General features: G+C 38.4%; 1 protein-coding gene across 1 annotated transcript in view; it reads right to left on the bottom strand.

The window, feature by feature from the left end:
- Positions 1-7,376: 7,376 nt before the first annotated feature.
- The window catches only part of CSRNP3 (cysteine and serine rich nuclear protein 3), a 26,405-nt gene continuing 9,362 nt past the window's right edge, over positions 7,377-24,419 (bottom strand). Inside the window, exons 2-4 of the mRNA XM_009640746.2 lie at positions 17,444-17,703; positions 9,972-10,268; positions 7,377-8,420 (exon numbers count right to left, since the gene is read on the bottom strand). Coding sequence (XP_009639041.1) covers positions 7,377-8,420; positions 9,972-10,268; positions 17,444-17,703 — 1,601 coding nt within the window. The remainder of the gene's footprint in view (positions 8,421-9,971; positions 10,269-17,443; positions 17,704-24,419) is intronic.

The following is a 24,419-nucleotide window of genomic DNA, read 5'->3' as shown; positions in this document are numbered from 1 at the left end:
TTGCTTTGCTTTGTAGTTTTTACCCCATGCTTTTGGAGAAGTCTTTTATTTAATGTCCGCCTGTATACAACTAATGGTATGGGAAAAATGACATTTCCTGTTTGCCCTGGGTTCATGTTTGTTTTAAAATACATTAAATAACAGAAGTAATATTATGATCTAACATGGCCAAGGTTGTAGTGAACATGCATATACTTTTCCACCCTTGCTCTGGGGAGATCTTAATATTTCCTTTTTCCTTCCTTTTTTTTTTTTTTTCTCACATATAATGTTTTTTTTTGCCCTTTAGAAGAAAAAAATTATCCTCATCAATCTACTTCTTGCCTTCATCCTTTTCCTGTATATTGCCCTTTCTATCCTCCCCTCACTCACTCCAGTGTGTATCTATCTACCCATGCCTCAATACAAAGGCTTATCTTGATCCTTGTGTTAGAACAGTGGTGTTCATTTGTATCTTCCACCATTTTTCCTGTCCATCAAGAAAAGCTAATCCAGTCTTCATGGCTTGTTGGAAAAATGCACGGTTAGAGAAGAACATACACGTGAAGCAAACTTCTTTTGACTTGGTTCTATTTGACTTTCATTCATTAAACACCTAAATAAAACAAAAGTGTTTGTAAATAAAAAAAAATTGCTAAGATCCACATCAAGATAATTGAATAAATAAATGAAGTTTGCCTTGTGACTTGTTTTTCTTGTCCTCCCAGCCTTGGATGAAGGACTATCATCTTCTCAGTTGAGAAGTAGCAATACAGAGCACCATGAATACGGTTATCCAGTCAGGGGGACCTTCTATGTAGTGGGTACCCTCCTAACTATGAAGACTATACAGCAGTAGAGCAATACACATTTTAACTTTTCAAGATCTAATTCACTTGTATTTTCAGAAAACGGTGGGTTTGTTATTTACTACTTATATTAGAAAAAAGAAAAAAAAAATCCTAACAATAGTTTGAAGGAAACTTTTTGCTCCCCTAGGTGATGGCTTTCTGCTTTCCCTAAACTTGGATTTTCATCCTGTAGTGGGCTGTGCTGTATTAAGAATGACACTCTTCCCCTGGATCTGCATGCCTCAGGAGACAAGGAGGACCCCCCTGCCACACCTCTGCAGCCTGTGGGGTAGGCTTCCTTCCTGTTTGTGTGTATGGAGTCTATAGATCCCCACTGGGATTGCTCGCTCACGATTCTCATATTCAAAGCCAATGAGGGACTATTTTTCACCACAGTTCAGATTTGTCTACATGCTAATGTTAAGTGAAAAATAAAATTAACTCAACTCTTAGCAAAATAAAGGATAGATAGCACAGAGAACAACAGAGTTGCCCTCGTGCTCAATTTTAATGAAAAGCCTTACTGTACAACAGACCTTTCACAGACACTATGATGAAGGGAGGAAGGAATTGAAAAGAAAAGACTAAGGCTGCAAAACAGATGTTTCATGAATTGGATATCCTTATAAAAGGTAAAATTCTTGGTATTGGCCATTAGGGTAGCAGAAGCTTCTCAAGGATGTTCTAACTTTCCTCCTTAAGTGAAAACAATACTCTGGCACATTTATTAGCAACAAAATTAAAAGCTGCCTCTGATTTAGGAGCAGGAAGAGACAGTGAACAGGAAACATGAAGAACTCAAGCATGTGTTCACTCAGACATCTTTACAACTAAATCGCACTTGTTCACTTCACAATGGTCGTGCTTTGGATTTCACACTTCATGGAGAAAATGGACAACTAATAATTTGCACAGGCACAGCGATTACAGAGGACAGCAAAATTAAGGAATATTTTAAAAAATTTGGGAACATTGAAAAGGCAAATGTTGACATTTCTCATACCAAGGAACATGTTAATGAACTAGACTCTGTTTTGAAAATAACAGTAGCTTTCTACCATTTTAAAAAAATAGTAATCAGATTTAGTATTTTAGAAATAAATTCTATAGAATATATTCTCTGAGTTAATTCTATTTTTTCTGAGTATTTTACAGCAAATGTTCTGCAACCATAATAAAGTAGATGATAGCATTAGTCTTTAGCCCCAGTGGGAAAGCGTAACACCCCTAAACACTTATGGATTTCCCATATCATCCTCTTCTGTCCCTGTTCCTGACTGCTTCAGGAAATTAAAAATCTGGCACGAAGAACATGAGTTTATACAACTCATGAGCTATGACACGGGAGTTTCTTATTTAGCAAATGCCTTTTTAAACAATATCGTGGGTGTCTCTTGCTTTAGCTCTGCGTAAGGGCACCTGCTTCACTACAAGAGCAGCCTAGGCAAGGAATTTCAACTGAGAGAATTCAGCTGGCAAAAGATGACAATGTGCAGGGGAGTAAGACTGCCTGTTGCTGCCACGTACGGTGTTGCAGGCAAACTACGATCTTGCTGCTCAAATGTTAAGCACTCGACACATCCATCTTGTATATTCAACACAGCTTTTATTCTAATTTTTCACCGTAAAATTTATTGTTAAGCAATTTCTGCTTATTAATCCAGTCCACGGAAAGGAGAGCTTGCTTTTGCTGTGTTTAAATTTCTATTCACTTCTGAGCTGGACTGGGCTTTATTGGGAAAGTGACTTAGTTTGCAGTATAAAATTTTGTTATGATGCCAAAAAACAGAGGGGGAAAAAAACCCTGTATTTTGCCTGTTCTGTATAATTATTTTTTTATCACAATATCTCCAAGTACCTTACAAACCAGAGCACAGAGAATGGAAGTGACACAGCAGGACAAAGGCAAAGCCAACAGAACCTGGGTCTCCACTATCTGAGCCCAATACTCTCTATCCAGTATATCATATTTTATCAAAGAGTCAGGAACATCTGAAATATTAAAAAACATAACACATGTTCTGTTTTGCATACACATGTATGTACACAATCATCTTTAACAAACTAGCTGTGTTTCATGAAGATATCCTCCCGACTGCGAGGCAGGGAATGCTACACGATCAGTTTGTTAGCACGTTTACTGAAATACAACACCCAGACATGATTAGAAACTGGATCTGGATCAGTTAGCAATCCACAGAGTAACACCACCATGGGTACTACATGCAGTTTCTGCAGAACTGAAGACAAAAGGCAGGACCACATTGTTAACTGACTCAGTTACCAGATCAGTGAGCAGGCTGAACCACATTTATAGCAAGTGACGGTTACTATGAAAGTGTCATCAATGGCCTTAAAATAAATAAATGCCAACTCAAATTATGATTCATTAGCAGGAACCTACGTAAATGAAATGTAGTAAAACTTTACAAATCTGGAACTTTCTGACCTAAATGGCACACAGCTCATCAAAAAATTTTTTATTTTTTTTTAAAGGAAAGAAATATCAGAAACTTTTACTGTGGTCATACTGTGCTTTAATTTTCTTAAAGGATGTTCCAGTGGCCATGAGCTATATAGCTCTTAGGAAACAATTGCAATTGCTGTAATTTTGCCAGAAAAGTTCTAATTTTACGTCTAATGTCAGTTAAAACTTTATATATAAAAACTTTAACAATGCATTTTTTCCAACAGAGGCAAAGTTCACATTATAGGCAAAAAAGACATCCAGTTTTAGGTGCTGTTCCAGTGATCTTCTGTGTGAAAATGCCATTTTATTTTAAGAGAGAGAAATGTTGGGGGTTTTTTTATGAGTCATTTTTCTGAACTACATAGTGTAATTGTAAACTATCTACCAATTTCTTACCTGGCTTCTTAGGAGTGATTATCAGTAGCCAGATATCTTGGGAAATAAAGCTGATACAACTATCAGTAAAGTAAACATTTCCACAAGTAATATACTGTGTTGATACAGAAGCAAATACTGCTCTTTATCATTTAGTAACATAATACTTCTATCACACAGAAATAAGCTTACCCAGAATGAAAGGCCTGGTTATCAACATGAATATTAACCAACCGGGAAATGGGACACATCATATACTATTATATATTAGCCCAGAAAATAACATTAAACCATTTTCCATCCCATTATTTAAGTTATTTATTTGTCCTTATATGAGGAGTACTTTTTTCTTCTAAACAAAACACGAAAGTCTAATCAAGGGGTGGGAATCTTAACTCTCACCTGATTTCTACAGCCCACTCTAGATTTCACAGTTAAATCAGCCCACCTGTTTTGGTCAGGGCTGTGACTATTTTTTTTTCACTCTAGTCAACTGACTTACTTATGCTCGAAAAGGCCTTAGCTTTGTTATTTGCTGGTGTGGAATTGTTTGGGCAACAGGTTTAGTCTATACTGAAAAAAAGAGGTTTCAGGTGTTTTTTTTTTCCCCTCAGTATGAGTTTGTCTCTGTTAGAAGGCCTGTTGTTATTTTTAGTATAGCTACCAGGAAATCTCCATCAATTATAAACAAACAGACTTGACTTTGTAATTTGTTGCAAGAACTAAACCAGATTTGTTTACTTTTTATCCCGAGATCCAATCTTAATCACAAAATATCAGATGGGCTCAAAAGAAAGGTATTACTATCTGCATTAACACCAGGTAGTTAAGAATATTTTTTTTCAATGTAAATCTTTATTTTGCACATTTTACTTTGTGACTCCCAGGAATTAGCTACTTTAAGCAAGGGAAAATAGCATAGGGCCAAGTTCTTCATATAGTCACTGCCTAGCTATTGCAAGCTACTGCTTGTTACCCTATGCTGCAAGCTGTAGAGAAATTAGCTGCATTCACCCCTGATGCCCCAATGGCACGGAACATATACATCTAAGTACTCAGAAGTTTATACAGATGCCAACATTAAGGATGCCTGTGCCAATGGAAATATTTTAAATAACCATTATCTCAGTATTTTAAAGCTAGCTGAGATGTATTTTATAATCATTTACTGTGCTTGCTAATATTATTAAATATATTTTTCATGTGAAAGCACAAGGACCAAGAAAATAGTTTCTTATTGCTCAGTAAGGGGGTGACTAATGAAACGAAGTATTTCATTTAACTTTCCCCTGAGAGAAATACCCTGGTAAAGTGTGCATGATCCTCCAGTAGCCAACACACTCTGAGGTTAAAAAGCTGCTACCGATTCACAGCTGAAGTAGAAGGGATTTGTGCTTTTGGTGCTGGTGCTGAGTGAGAGTGCCAGATTTAAGCCTGCTGTTAATGCAAGATGCCTACGTACACTGAGACTTGTCACATTTGCCCATAGAATATTGTCTTGAACAGAATAGTATTATTATTCTTAGATGCAGAACTTTTTAATGAACTCACGTGCTTCTCTTTTTACAAATAAAGATGGGTATTTATTTGCTATATGGAATTGAAGAATACATGCGCTTACCTGGCTACCCAGCCTTTAGAGACAGAGACTAGAGTCTTCTGTGCCTAAGAGGAACAGAGGCTGAGGAGCTGCTGAGCCAGATAACCACCATGACTGCACTTTCCCAGGAGATGGAATATGCTGCAAGTGTGGAATCCAGTCCCTAGAGAACTAGAACTTTTCAATGCAGTTTGTATAAAACACATAGGACTTCTTGTGGAAAAAAGTAAATAAAAAACCTTTCCAGCTACTACATGGAGTAAAAATATTTTGCTAATTTAGCATAAAAATGAGAAATCACTTTGCCCAGATTTCATATAAAAACAATTAAGTCAGCTTGTTTTTTTTAAAAAGCGTATTTTAAATCTGCCAGATTTTCTACTGGAGTACTGTACATGATGTTTTAAAGAGCTTCTAACCGGAAGAGTCACTGTTACAGAGCTAAAATTTACACTGTGTTTACATGCATACTGTTAACCATCATCTAGATTTGACACAGATAAAAGAACTAAGATGCTGATCCATATTTTGACAAACAAGACAGGTCTACACGTCAACCCACTTGATGTGTAATAACTAAAATTGCAGTATTAGAAGAACAAAAAGGCTAAAATACATTGTGAAATGAAAATAAGGAAGTACAGAACTATCAGTGTAGAAAAAAGCAGGTTCCTATACCTCCTTTTCTAGAGGAAAGCATGGGTGGTTAATAAAGGTTGAAATACAGCAGGTATGTTAGTTCCAATTTCATTTAAACACAAATGGAGTACAAGGTAACGGATATCCATATGATGCATGTGCTATTTTGCTTGCAAACTTTAGCAGATATAAAATTTCTGAAGCTATGTTTCCTCACTGAATCTACTGGTTTCTTATTAGACCAAATGACTCTGTAAATTTGAGATACGATCAGAAGTCCACAAAATCCAGTCTCGTATTTTATAAAAACTGCTAAATATTTTGGAAATCTAGACACTTCCACATTTTTTCCCATGCTCCATTTAAACTTTGATCAGCAAGGCTCTGCTTTTATAAATTACCTACTGACACATTAATAAACTGGCTTGGGAAAAAATGCACAGGTTTTGTTACAATGAATTTTAAGATCTTACATACACCTCAGAGTCTGGAGCTATGGCATTTCTCCAAAATAGTTCACAGTTCCCGCAGTTAATACAGTACTGCAAATGGCACTAAAGTGCATAAGTATCTGAATGTTTGTTGGGCTAAAAGGTGCTGTGCAAGCTTAAGCTACTGCTTTGCCATTATATACAAGATCATTTTTCTTTGGGGAGGGGGGTAGTAGTTCTGGAATGCCACTGGTTTTAATTTTAATGGAGGATTGTCTACCTTTCACCTTTCTAAAAGATGTAAATGCCCCCTTTCTGACTCTTCTGTTTGTCAAGAAACAGTACAAGAGAAAACAGTACACTCTAAAAATGCGTTTCAAGATAATTTACCAGAAATGGTATTTAAAAAAAAAACCAACCAAGCCAACAACAAAAAAGGACGAATACATGGTACACCAGATGAAAAGTGGACATGCTCTTTGTAACTAGCTATGGATCTTCTGCGCAAATGAACATGCTGGTCATGTTTATCAAAACATGAGTACTAAACTACCATAAATAAAATACATACAGTACAGAACAATTAAAACTTTTTTGTACAGTAGTTACTTTTACATTAAACTTACCATCTTTTCAGATATGTTGAAAATTAGGACTCTAAACATGATTATTTCAAAGTATCATTTTTAACAATCTTGCACAGGCCCGACAATCAAAAACACGAAGCTTTGATTCAGATAGCTTGGCAGGTTTCACATACTTCGATAGGTAGGCTACTTTGAAAGATGTTGGGTGTGTATTTTACTTACGTGTTTTATTTTTATCAAAAGACAGTCTGATTATTTTTATTTAAATCTTTACACGAACTGTTTTTGTGCAATACCACTGCCAGTGTAGCTTGAGAAAACAAAATGTGTCTGGAACATTGACTATAGTCCAAGTGTTGGCTACCTCTTAAAAAAGTAAGATTCTAGGAAATCCAGTGTGAGTGCATTTTAATACAGGAAGTCAGTCCTAGAATAATTTTAATATTAAACAGGTACCGTTTCTACCACTGGTGATTTGATGCACTCTTCGTGCAGTCTGCTCTTTTCTGGGAGGTTTAGTGAATTCTCAGCAGGGTGCTCTTGTACACGACTGTCGCCATTCAAAGCTGAAACAAAGCCATCTTGAGAAGGACCTTTCAAGTATGAGTGAAATTCCACTTGAGGGTGACTGGGCCTATGCTCAGTGTATAAACTGTTACACGGAGCACTGCCATCACCTTCAGAAGATGAGCAGCAAACAATCACTGAGGGGTTTGCAGAAGGGTAATGAGAGCTGCTGAAAGTTTCCTCTGATTGCCGTGTGTAGTCAACAAACTGTTCTGAAGTCATGTTGTAAGGCACCAGAGAAAGACTACCGTTCTTGACAGCATCCCTTTCTGAGTAAGTCTCACCGATCTGGTTAGCAGTGCCAGCAACATGGTTCTCTATTTGGTAATACAGATTTGAAGAGTTAGTATAGTATGAGGCATTTTTAGAGTGGTTTTCATGCACAGCAGTTCCATCAGAGTAGCAAAGGACAGAAGGAAGAGGCACCATATCAGCATGGGAGCCCATGCTTTCTACAAAATCATCTGCTTTTTCTTCCTCATCATCTTCCTCCTCATCTTCCTCTTCCTCTTCATCGTCATCTGATTCGCTAGGCGCTAAACTCTGCGTGCTAGAATCTGTAACTCCACTACAAAAGCTACTCCCATCTTCCTCTTCCTCCTCTTCCCCTGGGCAGTCCAAGTCCTCGGCTGACTGAGAATGCATAACCGCAGCCGGAGGTTCGGTTTCGATTTCAAAATTTTCTGCAATTGAATATTCAACGGGATGGGGTCCTGGACTCATGGAACTAGTGTGTGCACTTATCTCACCGTGGCAGCCATTTAGCGCCGGAACTTGCTGCTCTCTATTTTTCTCCAATTCAAGTTTCATTATTGTGTGCAAAAAGTGAGTCCGTACACGGATAGGATTAAATTCAATTCTACCTGCTGTATTGCTACACCCTTCTTTAGTGCAACCGCATGGAAAAGACATACGATCCACCTTTTAAAAAAAAAAGAATACAGATTAACAGTACGTAGCGTAAGCCTGGTGATAGGACAGAACCTAGACAGCCTAGAGAAACACAGCCGTGAAGGGGGATTCACCTTGATCAGTACTTGTAAGAACAGTCGAAGTTAACAGTACGTCAGAGGGCCGGCCTCGGAATTTAGCACTACTGGTAGGAACAGTAAGGGACCCATGCATGCAACGCTGTTGCAAAGCAGGAAAAAGAAGTTTCTGTTCCACAGGTGAAAGCTTTACACAGTGGAACACAAAATAGGTAGTTTTTGTGCTTATGGATCTGCTACAGCTTTATGTCATGTTGTGCTCAAATCCAGGCAAAAGCATTACCAGGAAGTTGTAGTATTTGACAAAAATCATGAAAACTAGAAAGCTATTTAAACAAAATGAATTACGTATAAAAACCTTTATAAAGTTGCCAATGGGAACACCTGGCCACAGCAAGGAGGAATAAAAACTCACTCAAGTACATTTTAAAAGATGTTCCAGTCAACTGGAGACGCAATATTGTAAGCTCAACAGACGGTGGGCAGAACTTACATATCTAATAACAGCATCTTAAATTTCTAAAACCATGACTGAGTTCGCAAGTCAGAGAGTTCAGTTAGGTGGCTTAAGGTCTGTGATTTTCAGCTACACTGCAATGCCTGAATATCAGGTACGATGCGGAGGAGAACCACGTAACACAGCCTAGCGCACCTTCCCCACACGTCAGGATGAAAACAGGAACAGCAAAGGGAATGTATTATTTAGAATAGCAGAGAAAGTTTAGCTTGGCTTTAAGAAATGATGAAAAATGAAGAAATAAACTCAGGTGCAAAACAGCCACTCAGGAGAATTAGTGGAAACATCTTCCAGGGAACATTCTGGGACACGTACAGCTGTACCTGGGACACGATGTAAATGTACAATACAAAACACCTTTTCAGTCTCCAGAGGGAAAACTACCAGCTATATTTGCAGATGTGGGTTTTATTGCCTACATGCAAATTCATCATACATGCAGTGTAAGTATCATGCATATTAAATAAAGGATGGTGCCACAGAGTTTCATGTATTGTTTCTCACTGAGTTTGGACTGTAATTCGCATTTGAATAGTATGTGAATAATCATATGTGAATAATGTGAACAAATAAAATAAAAGGTAAATCCCTTCTGAAATCTGCAGGCTATGGATTCTTCTCTTGTCTGCATCTGTGTATTTAGCTAAAGGCCAAAAAGGAGTATGAGGAGCACAGTATTTGTGTAAGAACAACAACAGAAAAAACCCTAAGCAATGTATGTGCCTAAACCAATCATAAAATAAAAAAAAAAATGTTTAAGGAGATTGTTTGTACTGCACACTACATGCTCTTAAGTCTGGGCCTTGAAAAGCTGTTTTGAGATCCACAAGTGTTACCATTTAATAACTAACTTAATTAATTTCCAGTAGTTATAACTTCAACAACAAAGTGTACATGTCTATGCACGCACACCCCGCCTCCCCCTCCTCTTGATTGTTAAATAACGACAAAAATAAAGACATTTACCTGACATTTTATGCCTGCAAGACTGCAAGTGCAAGTTTCTGGATCACAGAACACACGGCAGTCGCAGCCACAATCCTCTCTGGACAGGCGGATGGCCCGCAGCTCGTGTTTTTCTTCTACATCAATCTTCTTCACTCCAGAAGCTCGCAGCAATGCCCTTCGCTTTTTTGTTGGCAGGGGTTGCAGGAAGAAGTACTCATCTACTTCAGTGTTGTCTAGATCAATATCATCATCAGAAATGTCATCCAGTGTCAGCGTATTAGCTTCTTCAGATTCCACTGTGCCATTCTTTGTCATCTGTTGCATAGAACAATTAACAAAGTCCTTAAACTCTACTTGCACGGGTATATGCGTGTCATAGATGTGAAGATGTGTAACGCATCATGTATCTGGAAAGCTGTACGTAAAAATGCTGCATGACTGGCAGTAAGTTCCAGAATATGATTACGGATGGGGTGAAAAGGCAGTTCTTTCACATTTAACATGTGAATTAAATACACATTTTTAGTTTCATGTTTGTCGTGACACTAATTTTTTTTCTAAATCTCTAATTTCTTATCTGTTCTTTATGTCCTTTGTCATTGTTTGCCAGATCTCATGCCTTTCTAAAATTCTATTGGTTTCTATATTGTTGCATACAATAATTTGTGAGCCCTTAATTGATTCTAGTTCCTGTCTCTGGGTTCTTTGAAATTTTTCACTATCCCTTTTGAGACAGTAATTATACCACCAACCCCATTTCAGGTTACAATGCATCACATATTTGTAAAATGGTGTCTTTTATGTACTATTTGCTACCCTGTTCCTCTGTAGCCTGACAAGTTGTCTGATGTTCGTACAGCTGAGGTCACAAAGCAGTATTTCCACTTCATTGTTTGGGCAGCTGCCTAGATTTGCTTCTTGAGTTGACAATTTTAAGCCTGGAAGTCACTTAAGTTTTGCCCCTTTCTACCTACATTATGTAATGGGGTTTTGCAGCGTATTGCATATAGACTCTGCTGAAGTCCCTTCTAGTCCTCTTTGGCCCTGAAAATAACCCATCTAGCTTTGTGTTGCCATACGTTTTAGAACTTCACTAACCAGTCCAGATTATTCTTAGGTAGTTAATAAATGAATAAATTTAGACAAAAAGGCAGTAAGTTGTTAACCTCTTGTGGAAGATCTTGAGAAACATTGTTAGAGGACTCATGCTCCTTTCCCAGGGATATGAATTTCTGAACCTCTATAGATACAAGTGTCCTGGCACTGTATTATTATTTCCTATGTGTAGGCTAGCTCTCAAACTTTTCAAAAATTGTTTCAAAATTAAATGGCCATGAGCATTGAGCACGAACATCCAGTGCCACTTTCATAAGTTAGTACACTGCTGTACCACGCTCCTGTAACTCGTCTCATGTAGAAAGGGGGGTGTATATTCAAGGAGAAAAGAAAAAAAACAATTGCACTGAAGAAAGGTTAGCTTCCCCATCCATGGCAGAGCTCACTGGTTGTATCTGCCAGGGTTTATAAAAGTTCTACAGAGAAAATTGCTTGTGAATCAGAAGAGTATCAAATGTAAAAAAAAAGTTCAGAGAGATGATGACACTCACTACAAAATGTATTTTCTCAGTCTCAAGTTACTTAGATTGAGCATCGTACCACATCGCAAGTGTGAAGCAAGTGCTTCATCAAATTTCATCAAATAATAAATCCTTTTTCTTGTATTATTCTTCTAGGAAATAATTTTCCTTAAAATGGAAAAACAGACAAACAACAAAAAAAAATATTCCCAGTGTTCACCCTGCTCTATGTAATATTCTCAGCTGGTGAGGCTGCTGACTTACACTAGCTGAGCACCTGATCTCATCCTTTCATGAATAAAACATGGTGCAACTATGGGATAATTATGTACCGGTGAAGTCGCAAGTCTCATTTGCATTAACAGTTTCATCATGGTCACCACCATGACCTCAGAAAAAGGGCCCCCCCAGTGAATGTAATTTGAATCTTTCTTACCTATAGAAAAATAGCCATTCAACTTCTTTCTCTGTTTTGCCTTATTTACTTGCAGAGAAGTTCAGCTTGGCCTGTTATCCCAAATAAATTTTTAGGCACCGGTTTTGCATACAGATAAAATTACCGACGTCATAACTGCCGCTGCCTGTTTCTTGTGCATTTCAATGTTTAGACATTTCACAATTATCACTGTGAAGGTAACTCCCCTTTTTTCTGCTACTAAATCCTGTCATCTCCACCTAGTTACGCTTCTTATGTGTAAGGAAGCAGTCCTGAATCTTACCCATTCACCTATTTCTGCTTTAATTATATTCCCAACTGTTTCATTTTCCCATTTATATTAACAGTTTGTCCTTTCCACAATCTTCTGGATTGTAACTGTCATTTATGGCATCACTGAATTACTCAACGGTGAACTCCTACTGACAGCTTACTCGCTGCTGTAATTGCAGTTTTGTGTTTGTAACAACTGTGTAAGACAATCACAGAAAAAAACCCTAATTATTCCTGACTTGTAAAATCACGTTAAAAGCAAAACTCTTCCCTTTGAAGGAGAAGAGCCTCGGTGCTGTGACTGGTACTCCTTACATACAGGGTGCGTGTATGCATTACACTGCACAAAGAAAAATTCTCCTGAGATCAGTTATCATCCCTTCCTAGCAATTCAGCACCGTATTTAGTTCATGCAGAGGAGTTCTGCCACTTCCCCGACGCCACTTTAGAGGCATTATTGTTTCCTTCTCTTTTCAATGTGTTCTCAATCTTCCTCTGTAACTGCAGCCTTTGGAGTTTAATACCTTCATTTTATTTTACGTTTCAGTTTATTTACCACGTCTGCTACCCCTACAACATTCAAATCCCTTTACGTGCATATGCTTCCAGCTCTCTCTTCATCTTAAATGCAGGCATTTTCAAAATGTCCTCTCAAGCTTCCTTCAGATTGTTTTCTTACTCTATTTTCTATGATTCATTCACTTTACAGTGGCTAGGAAAAGGGGGTAATAGCTCCTTAATCAGTTCTGCCTGGCCCTGGGGCAACGGAGAGATTATTTACACCAGGTATTTCAATGTATTAGTTCAGTAAGGTAGGAAAGACAACATTAGAAGCCATCCTTTTTCTGTATCATCTACAGTGAGAGACAGGTAAATCCACAGAGTCATTAAATGCATCTCGAATTAGCTGTCTGAAGGCAGCGGGAGGGAACACTCCACTGTACATGCAACTCGGCCTGAATGTTCAAATCCAGAATGGCATCCTTGATTTTTTTTTTCTATTTTTCTTTTTTTGTTAACTAGGTACAACTAAGTACAGTGTATTTATGTTTCTTTGCTTTTTTTTTTTAATATACATAATAGGAGAATGACCTACCTAACAATTCTGATTTCTCGAGTTCTAAATACACAGTGCTCAAACCTCAAGCAGATTGCTGTTATTTAATTGCCTACCAGAATGTAAGTTTGAAACTGGGGAAGGGGAAGAATTGCAATTCTTGCTTCTGTAATCATTTTAGTAATTTATGCAATTACTATTTAATAAAAATTAAGTTGCAGGGCTCTTACCCATGAGGTGAATGCTGTAACTGCTCAGCTTACACAGGCACCTATAGAACCATACCAAACCCGTCGTGTGCTTCTCCTCCTGTAAATCTTAACTGCTTTGCTACGCGGCGGTGGAGCATTAAGGAATGGACTCCAGTCACGCACCGAATGCTGGATGCATCGGGCCGGCTGTCAATTCAAACGCCTGGGCACCAAGTGGGACTAGACAGCAGTTTGTGATTTCAAAGCACCCTAGCTCCCGACTCCTCTGCCGGATGACTTCCTTTTTGCCCCTCTGAATTCTTTTTTCTCAATTTTGTCGCACAAAGAACAAATGAATTACTAAAATGAAAGATTCGAACATTTCTCAAACAATAATTGGGTAACTACAGAGGGAGGAAGATTATCAAGAACCATCAAACACATTTTCCAATACAGAACTTCAGGGGAACATTAAGTTCTCTTGATTGTCATAATATTGCTCATCTGAATTAAACTTGATACATAGATGGGTAAAATTTCTCTCATAAAGCTAAAGGTTAATGTCGTAACAACAGAACGAGGCAAGGGCCAATGAATATCTGAAGCCTTTGGGTGAAATTCGCTTCAACTCTGTAAAACGTGAAAAATTTAGGTTAGACACCTTTGCCTGCCCTAGCTGGAAAGTATTCCTTACAATGTCCCACAACGGAAACCAACTGTGTCCATAGACCCAGGAGCCTTAACATCGCTGGGGTCACGCTCATCATTTTAATAGATCTTAATTGAGGAGACATTATGAGTAAGCAATAAGGACTCTTCCAGCTAATTGATTGTGCTTACTCATAATGTTTTCTCAGATGACAACGTATTAAAGCCTACCTTGGGCCTTTCATCTTGACAAGATGGCTTTTATGTCCAGATTGCCATTAGACTTTTCACACTCTGCTGCTAACAAGTGTTTATGCCACTGTCAGCAGTGTTTACACCAAAGTGCTGGCGCTAAATGGCTAAAGTGACTTGAAGATGATTTTGAAGTCTTCATATACTTTTAATTAAGAGACGTTTCTTATTTGGCTCTTCACTTTTAGCAAGTAAAATAATAACCAGTACCTAATATTATGGAGACTCAATTCCAGTATATTGCTGTATTTCTAACTTTTTAACAAATTCTACAAGACAGAATGCTTTCTACCTACAGACTTGCATATTTTAACCCAATGCAAAAAATCACAAAACCAGGGACACTGAAATTAAAAACCATACAGAAAACATTACTTTCTGTTTGCATAATAGTTTTCAAACAAAAACCTTTTTGAGCAAACTTTGCTCTACTTCATTTTCTCATTTCCTTCATTTTCCTGTGCAGATGTACAGTAATTTAGATGAAAATATTGATTAGTACATTTTCTTTAAAGATCATAATCACTGACATTGTCACCTTAGTGCTTTACAGCGTTTCATAGAATCATAGAATCATAGAATCACTTTGGTTGGAGATCATAGAGTCCAACCTTTAACCTAACCCTGCCATCGCACCACTAAACCATGTTTCCTTTTGAGTTCATTGAGAAACAATGCAAATGACCAAGAAGCTCTTCCATCCCTGTAATGGCAAATCAGCAAGGCCCAGTTGTCTTAAGCAAATAAAACTTGCTCAGTGCTTTACAGTGACTCCTCACTATAATTTGGTGAGTCCTGGATTTGCTTTTGGGAGGGAAAGTGGGTTTTGTAAATTTTTTTTTACTCCAAGTGTATAATCAGGGATGCAACTAAGCTGAGTTTAATGGACTAGTTCAAAAAGTTTTCTGTCCCCTGTTTTTATATGCGGTCTAGAGTGAAGAGAAATATTTTACTCTAGGAGAAGATTTAACACTAGTAAGTTGTTACCATTTTTAAGCCACTCTCAGGATCCTGAAGACTTAGCCACAATTTCTTAATATTTGAATTGAAACTCTGAGGTCAGCTTACCAGTCTCAGAACATGCTAGTAAACTATTCCCGCAGCAACTGCTGAGGATCAATGAAGAAAGAAGCCCACCACCGCTGAATTAAGTGCAGGGGAAAGGACTTCTCTATTTGGTAAAAGGAAACAAAATCAGGACAGAGGAAGGAATGCAAATTGGGCTTTCATTATTCACTGAATACTTATGAAGAGATTTTGCAGGAACTTAACAGTCACAGTAAAGATTATCATCCACTCAAACAAGTGACTGGGGAGATGGAAGAACACGTCGTACTTGGAAGAGGAGCAGAAAATAGAGTCTACATCCCAAAAAAAGAGTGGGCTGGAGTGAAGTAAGTTAACGAAGAAAGAAGATCCATCCCAGCCAAGAGAAGAATTATGAAAGCGCAAAGAGCCAGGCTCTACTCCATATAGCTGAAGGCTAAAAGGCCTCATCCAATTTTTAGAGATAAACAGGATCTGTATTTTTCTTGATTTACTTTCTACCTATAAAAAGAAAAGGGAAAGTGAAGCATTTGCATGCCTTACTATTCTTTACTCACTCCACTGGGGATTCCTCTCTTTGAGCTGATTCCGGGAAGTCAGCCAAGGGATCTACACAGAGCCAACGGTTACACTGACACGGCTCAATTCACACTTGATGCTCTGGAGATCCTGTGATGCGAGATGTTTAGAGGTATAATCTTTATCCATGAACACTCTACCTTTGGTTTCAAACCTGTCCAAATATCCGTCTTTCATTTGCCTTTGTCCCAAGTGGTTTTATATTTGTTTGTTTTCATTATGACAGTCCAAATTTTATGAACTATTTAATAATCTATTTAGCTATTCAACTAAAAAACAATTAGGAGGCTTAAAAAAGTATTTACAGTACTAAGGGCCATATACACTTCTTCAGGACTTCAGACATAGAACTCATCAACATAGTTCATTCTATGGGAAAAATGCTGAAAGGCATTTCTTAAACTTGAAGGGTGCCAGTTTGCTGTGGACAACTGTAGCAGTATCTGAAACAGAGATATATCACGGAAGAAGGCGCTATGGAGCCCAGTAGTTTGGTTACAATTCTACGTATTGTTCACTTTTAGTTACAGGATTCGTCTCAAAAAGAGCCCACAATACCTGTAACACAAGCCATTACAGAGGAAGTTTTTCATCCACTACAAAACCAACAAAACCAGAAGCTTTGCCACCAGTTTTGAAGAGGCAGAAGGGACGCTTCCAAGACCACCATCCCCTTCTCTATTCTCCTCTACTCAAGTACAGTTTCTTTCCTCTCCTACGCTATATTTAAAAAGACACCTTCAAAACCATAGCCAAGATTTGTTCTGACTAGCTACAGTGACACTGCCCGTTAGTTTATCTGACACATTTCTTCTTTAACACAGGCATCCTTTGGTGAAGTGTTAAAGACACACAATCATAGAAATTGGTACACTGAAAAAAGAAAACATTTTTGTATTACTGTTTCTTACTTTTTGCCAAATTCACTCAAGTTGGCCAGGAAAATAAGCCGTTTCACTTTCTGTACTTCGGATGCTACCATTCCCTGGTCTAACAGGGCACTATGCAAGGACTCAGAAGACTCATTCTCCTCCTGGCACTTCCAGACTTCTGCTGGACACCCTGTTCAAGGCCAACTACCACCACACTCAGCCTTTGCTTTCCTCTCTGTAGACAAGAGAGTAAACAACCACCTCCCTGTAAAGCACTCTGAGGTAATATTGAACAAAAATACGTCTTCAGTAAAATTAAACAAAAAACAGGAAAGAGAGTAAACAACCACCTCCCTGTAAAGCACTTTGAGGTACACATCAATACGAGCTACAGCAGCACTTGGTAATATTGAACAAAAATATGTCTTCAGTAAAATTAAACAAAAAACAGGCAAGTGCCATTGTTTCGACTGAAAATGGAATGATAGATAGGGCCCACATAGCTCTGATGCTGCTCCTTTAAATAAGGCAGGGATCAAAGTCTTGAATAATTCTTACCTTTAATTTTAGGGAATTGAGTTTTTCCTCCCTTAGGTGCTCTCTTAACATCTCTCGGTGAAGCCTCTCCTGTTCCATGGCAAACTCTCCGAGTGTGTATTGGCGCACGCTGTTGTGGCGAGTAGACATTCCCAGCGTGCTTCCCCCTTGGCTGGGAACACTGGTGAAGCCTTGCCTTCTCGTGAAGTAATACACAGTAACACAGTTAAAATGGACATTTTTCGTTCTCTTCCGCTTCTCTCTCTTCAGGATTGAAGACGCTAGAACAGATGCAGATTACAATAGGGATGATAACTTGCAGTCATATAGCAAGCTCGTCACTTGTGTAGTTCCATTTACCTTAACAACACCTATGCATACACTAAACTTCAGAGGTGTGCAGTCTAAATGAGGAGACAGCATTAGAAATATTTACCGTATATGCAAACCTAGAAGCCATCACAAACAGCCGCAATCATGAACACTATTGTTTACTTTAGCAGATAAATTCTTGACCAGGACAGTTGTGTTTTCCCATAGCATTCTAGAAGTGTTTTATCTTTTTACCAAGGAAGCAAATAAATCCCAGCAAGAGGAACTTCTTTCACAGCATCACCTCACTGAGAGCGATCCACTGACTTGCTCCTCTTCCAAACCCTGTGAACAACAATGTTGCATATGACAGCAGTGAGGAGAACCCATGTCTCTCACAGGTCTATATACACCGGCACTTTTCCATCAGCAAGGCTTCACTGTAGAGATCTACAAATGCATCTTTAAAGCACTGGATCACATTGGCAGAAAAGATTGCTATCTCTTATAATCTAAAATGTGAGAAATTAGTGTTAGAAAACCTATAAGGGCAAGATGTTTCGTGTTTCAGACTGTCTCAAAAATTCATATCATCATCATCACTGAATAATATAGGAATAAAAACAAGCAGAACCACTTCCTTTTTTTTGACCTTCATCATTCTTTCTGCTGCCATCCACTCAATACAGGCACACATGTATGTATATATATATACTAATGTGTAGAATTTTGACAAAAAATTAAATGTAGTCTAATTCTTTTCTGATTCCCCTCACAATCGTGTTCAGTTTTTCTTATACGCAGATGCAGTATCATACGAAATGGATTTGTTTAAAAACAAATGCCAAATTTTAACTGTTAAATACTGTTCTTTTTTCTACATTTAGTAACCCCTTCCGAGGATACTGATCTATTGTTTCTCAGTGGTAACAGTGGTGAGCCTTTAGAGAAAAAAGAAAAGAGCCACAAGCGTTAGAGAAAGCTAAGAGACACTCCTTGATTTTTAAGATGAACAGCCTGATTTATCTGATTTTTTGCAAAATGGCAATAGGATGTTGAGAATGTAGATAGTAAGTCGCTGCTTTGCAGTTTACAGGCATCGATTGGGCAGGTGTGGATGAGAGACCCAACTGCCAGTGTTCAGGCAGTAAAATGATTTAAAAGGTGTCTGACCACTCTCGAAAGACGTGGAACCATTCCATAAGAGCAGTAAGAGCAACATGATGTACGCTGCTAATCTAAAATTGCACCGTCTCTAGAGACTGGAAGCACTTGGCCTTCAGCCTCAGTTTCGTAACAGGTCTGGTTGATTGCCACAGTTAAAACACAGTTCATTCTCTAATACTGTTATGTAGTGAAATGTTAATCACCACAAATATAAAAACCCCAAACTTCTACATGAAGTAATTCAGTCTGAAGAATAGCATCATCTACCCAACTATAATAAAAGCAAGTATATTAGAAAATATCGTCCTGTAACCAAATTACAGGCCGCACGCCCTACTGACATAATCATTAAACTATTTGGGGCTCAGGAAAATACTGCAATAGTATTATTTTTCCTAAATACTGATAAGCAGCTAAAAGCATGGTTTATTATATGAACATCATGCGCTTCTTCAGATATGCTGCAGGTATGTTAGATTATAAATACAAAAGAGATAAAAAAGCTCAGGTCCTATATTCATTTACATGCTCTCAGGGAAGGGTGTGCCAAAAAAGGTGTAGGATGTACATAGAGGATTCAAAGGACAAATTCTGTTACGTTAGGCATGTTTAAACTTACACCCAAGTTTAAGCAAATCTCGCATCAACAGAGCCTGTCAAAAATATTTATAGGAAGCTTCCAGTGGGGGAAGAGGGTTATTTTGTTAGAGGAGACTAGCTGATGGGGTATGCCAATTTTGCGTGATATTAAATATTGTTTTAATGTACTGTTCTTTTTCATATATGCCACAGTTTCAAACCAAAACAACCTTTAATAAAATCAAATTAGCATGAAAGCAAATACTCCAAGTCAGAACCTTCACTGCCTATATGCTCTTACACACAGGAAAGTGCATATTAAAAAATTCTGCTTCTGCTGAAGGAGGTATCAAACCATTCTGGGATGTATCCAATTTCTGATATAACCATATTGATGTTATTTGGATGTCAGCTGGATCTTGCCTGTGTTTTGGAAGAAATATTGACAGCTACTGAAGTACAAGCACCTTTTTTTTACCAAATAAAAGAACCAGCCACAAATGGAACGAGAGATAAAAATATAGTAAAATATTAAAGAAAAGACAGAAGGTTAATCTTAAATATACATATATATGATTCAAGAGGAAACAGAAGGTAATTGTGCCTGTAAATCTCACAAGCTAGCGAACGCCTTTGAATCTTTACCTGCAAACTTCAGTATCTACCACATAAGGTCTATGTTTATAGTAATCTGTTTTAGACCCTAGCTATGGACCTCTTGACACGGCTGCTTACTGGCAGGTATACCAAATGCTGCAATAAAAATGCTTCCATTTTTTTAAGTCTGTCAGTCTCTTTATGAAAGGGATATACTTTCATACTACTTTCTATACGTAAAGAAATCAACCTTCAGTTTTATTCACGTGCTACACACTACTACTAATAGCTAAATGAAGGTAGGCAGAAGATTCTGCAATCTAATTATTTCCAGCTGAAAAAAAAAGAATGTCATCTATGACAAAAACTAGATTACCTGAATAAGTTTTTCCACTATGTGGATTTTTGGGGAGGGGTGGGGGTGCCCATGTGTGTGCTGTCAAAATTTAGAACATGAATTACATACATTGCCAGAAGTTTATCCCTAGAAGTTTGGTCAGCGGTCTCTCTCAGTAAGACTGCATGTAGTTGTCATCAGCTGTCGTAAAGAAGCCATTAATGTGTCATAAAGAACTCACTAATGCAGTTCTTTTTAATACTTAACACTTTTAGTAATTAAATTATCAATGCCACACCAACAAAGTTTGTTTGGGGTTTCTTAATATATCACTGACAAATACCATGTTAAAATAGAACTAAGTTGAACTTCCAAGAAAATGCTGGCATACTGTAACTGCATAAACCCAGCACTACACAACTGTATTGAAGACAGCATGAAAGCTGAGGGGCATTTGCTGTAAATGTCATTAAAGTTCATGGTTTTATTTATTACCATTATAGTTCCGAGTCAGACAGATTATATGATAATTTGTAGAAGTAAACAAGCAGGTAAACATTCAGAGCCCTCAGAAAAAAATAATCGTGTAATCTGAAACACATCCTATCTTTTGGGTTTGCTTCTGTCTCACCCAAGAACTTATTAAAGGGAAGAGCTAAGGCTGTGAAAAACTCTACAGTCACCTCTTCTATGTTACTGCTAGGAAGTAGTCAGAATATATTCATATTTATGAGAATGTTGTTTACATGAACAGATCAGGGAGGAACTGCAAAATATTACACGATTTTATTTGATTAGAGATGTCAGTGAGGGGACTGGAGAATTGTGACCATCTCAGTAAGCAAGGACACAAAAGGAAGTGCAGTCGGCACTACATTCTTGCTCTGCTATACTTCCCAAAATCTCTGAGCAGAGGGCTGCCTTAAGGTGACCTCAGAAAAAATTATTATTAGATATTGAATGGAAGTGTTGAACATTTTCCAGCATCGGGGACAAAGTGCTCTATAACTCATTCAGTCCTTCTGCCAACCAGAACTCAGATTCTCAGATCATCTCATCAAGAGTCAGGGGCATATGGTATTTTTCATGCACATGGTACGTTCAAATCAGTTGTAATGACTGCTAAGGACACTGCTTAACTCAAGACAGAGCAGAAGGACATACAAAATACGTATTTTCTGATACATCGGACAGCATGAACATATGCCCAGACAAAATTTACTGACATTCATCAGTTAGTAAACTCCTCTCCGAATGAGGGACACAGATTGTACAGGGCTCGCGTGCCTCTCTGGAGTCAGTTTCAAAGGTTTTGCAGGGAAGCAAAAGCTCGTAACCTAAAAATTTATCCAAAGAGGGTGTAAACACCGCACTTTTCCAGCAGAGATCTAGAAACGGCTTACTTGCTTGGCCAGTCTCAAAAGAAGTATTTACGTGCCATCTGCCTGTGCAACAAGTGATATCGGTGGATGCCACTATCATCTGTTCTGCGCAGAAAGGGCGACGCTGACTGCGGGCAGTCTGCTAGGCAGAGACGTGTTGCTCTAGCGGCTGCTGGACACACGCTGTCAACAGGAACTAGGCAGTGGGTTTTGAAAACGAACGCCACCATCTTGGGTCTAGCGGTTTGCGGCGGGCGAGGATGCCAGAGGAAATAGGAATATTTATCATCACCTAAAACTATCCTATGGATCACACATGATCTTTAATGCATTTATCTATTACAAATCCAATATATTCCACGGAAGGAAAAAAAATACTCCATTCTCATGTACTTAAACAATATAATTTCAGTTCCATGTTTCAGGATTATATGGAGTTAAATATTTTTGACAGATACATAAGTACTGTAATGCATAAAACAGATGTATTATCAGAGGGAAGGATGATACTGTTAAGAATATAATTACCGCTACAGAACTATCTCTCAGAAAAGGTCACTATATCTGAACAAGGTCTTCAGACACAGATATCTTCAAACAGGACTGTCAGAATTCCTTATCTGGAATAATATCAACTGCTGAAATTTTTATTTTGGGCATTTGACATTTGAGTGGTTCAGTTTCTGGGTTTAGCAGAGCAGAGCCCAAGTTAATAACCTGCTTGCAACTGGCCTGCCTGCTCACGGCGTCAAGTCAGGTCCTGCAGGCTTATCAGCTCCTCGCCGTGCAGAAGCAGCTGCTGCAGATTCAGGGCTGCATCTGGACACCGCACAGCCCCATCTGTGCAGCACTCGACCTGAGCCCACAGCCCCGGCACAGGTCATCTGCGCCACAGACCGGTTATGGCAAAACTGGCAATTGTCTGTCAACAAAATTCCTACAGGTGAGGCCAAAAGAATTAAAGGAAAACTTTTGATAGCAAGCAATTGTTTAACCCCAGCATGGTTAATGCATCCTAGAAACACAACCTGCTCCTTGTGCTGGCTCATTTGCTGTCTTTGTTCATGATGTAGGATGCTTTTACTCGTCTTTTTCTCAGTTACTAACTTCTCTCTCTCATAATTCTCTTTATCCACAGCAGTTACAATTTATTTCATGACTATATATGGTATTTCTGCCATTTCTCCTTATGCACAGTTCCTGATTTATGCACTTCTCTAGCTATTAAACGTACAATAAGATTTCCAAAATTTAAGAACACCTGCATGGCAAGCCAGAGACCTGCGGAATGGCACAATGCCTAAATGCTAGATACCAATTTTTTTTACTATAGCTCTTTGGTTTTCAGTATTTCAGTATGGTCCTTTTTCAGTCATCAACCATAGTACAGACTAGAGATAATTGTTCAGCAGTCACTCAAGAAATTGAGATTCATAAGACTGCACACCGACATGAAACAAGCTTTGTCTAACTCAAGACAACCTTTTTCCACACACTACCACACCCCTCCAAATGACACAGATTAACTCTTGGCTTGGTGAGCCTGTCTTACCCAGCCTGTGGTTTACCAGGCACAGGGAGATCAACTGTCAAAAGATAAAAAAAAAAAAGGAATAAGCACACAAACATCATTATGGTTGCTCCCACAGGTGGTAAATTATCCACATAGTTAGAATCATAGAATCATAGAATCACTTTGGTTGGAAAAGACCTTTGAGATCATCAAGTCCAACCTTTAACCTAACCCTGTCATCCCACCACTAAACCATGTCCCTAAGCACCTTATCTATCCTTCTTTTAAATACCTCCAGGGAGAAGGACCCTACCCCCCCCCTGGCCAGCCCATTCCAGAGCCTGACAACCCTTTCGGTGAAGAAGTTTTTCCTAAGGTCTAGCCTAAACCTGCCCTGGCGCAGCTTCAAACCATTCCCCCTCGTCCTATCATCTGTTACCGGGGAGAAGAGGCCGACCCCCAGCTCCCTACAGCCTCCTTTCAGGGAGTTGTAGAGGGCAATCAGGTCTCTTCTCAGCCTCCTCTTCTCCAGACTAAATAACCCCAGTTCCCTCAGCCGCTCCTCGTATGACTTGTGTTCCAGCCCCCTCACCAGCTTGGTTGCTCTCCTCTGGACGTGTTCCAGCAATGCAACATCTTTCTTGTAGTGAGGGGCCCAAAACTGAACACAGTATTCAAGTTGACACCACCTCCTACACTGGGACACCAAGTGATTAATTTTTATACCATAATTTTTATTAAAATGGTTGCAATTTAAAATGGTAAGACTTCATCTATTGAAACAAAAAATACAATTTTTATCTCCCAGTGGCTATCAGTAATGGCCTACAAGATGGTTTATGGATCCTCTTCCAGAAAGACTAAATGTTGCTTAGATTTTTTTTTTTTTTAAGCTTAGAGGTACTTGATCAAGTGCATTAAATGGATTTTTCCAGACACAGTGTGTCCTGTATATCTGCTTGAAACAGCAGGCCCCACTAATTCATTTTTCAAAGATACTCTAAAAATAAAACTTTAAAGTCAAAACTGAAGAATGTATCAATGTTTAAAAAAAAAAAAAATACAGCTATCATGAAGATAACAGTAGCCTTAAAAAATAAAACTGTTCTG

Source organism: Egretta garzetta, unplaced genomic scaffold (assembly GCF_000687185.1).
Source record: "Egretta garzetta isolate BGI_Z169 unplaced genomic scaffold, ASM68718v1 scaffold16, whole genome shotgun sequence".
Taxonomy (NCBI): domain Eukaryota; kingdom Metazoa; phylum Chordata; class Aves; order Pelecaniformes; family Ardeidae; genus Egretta; species Egretta garzetta.
This window is presented reverse-complemented; position numbering and strand designations above follow the sequence as displayed.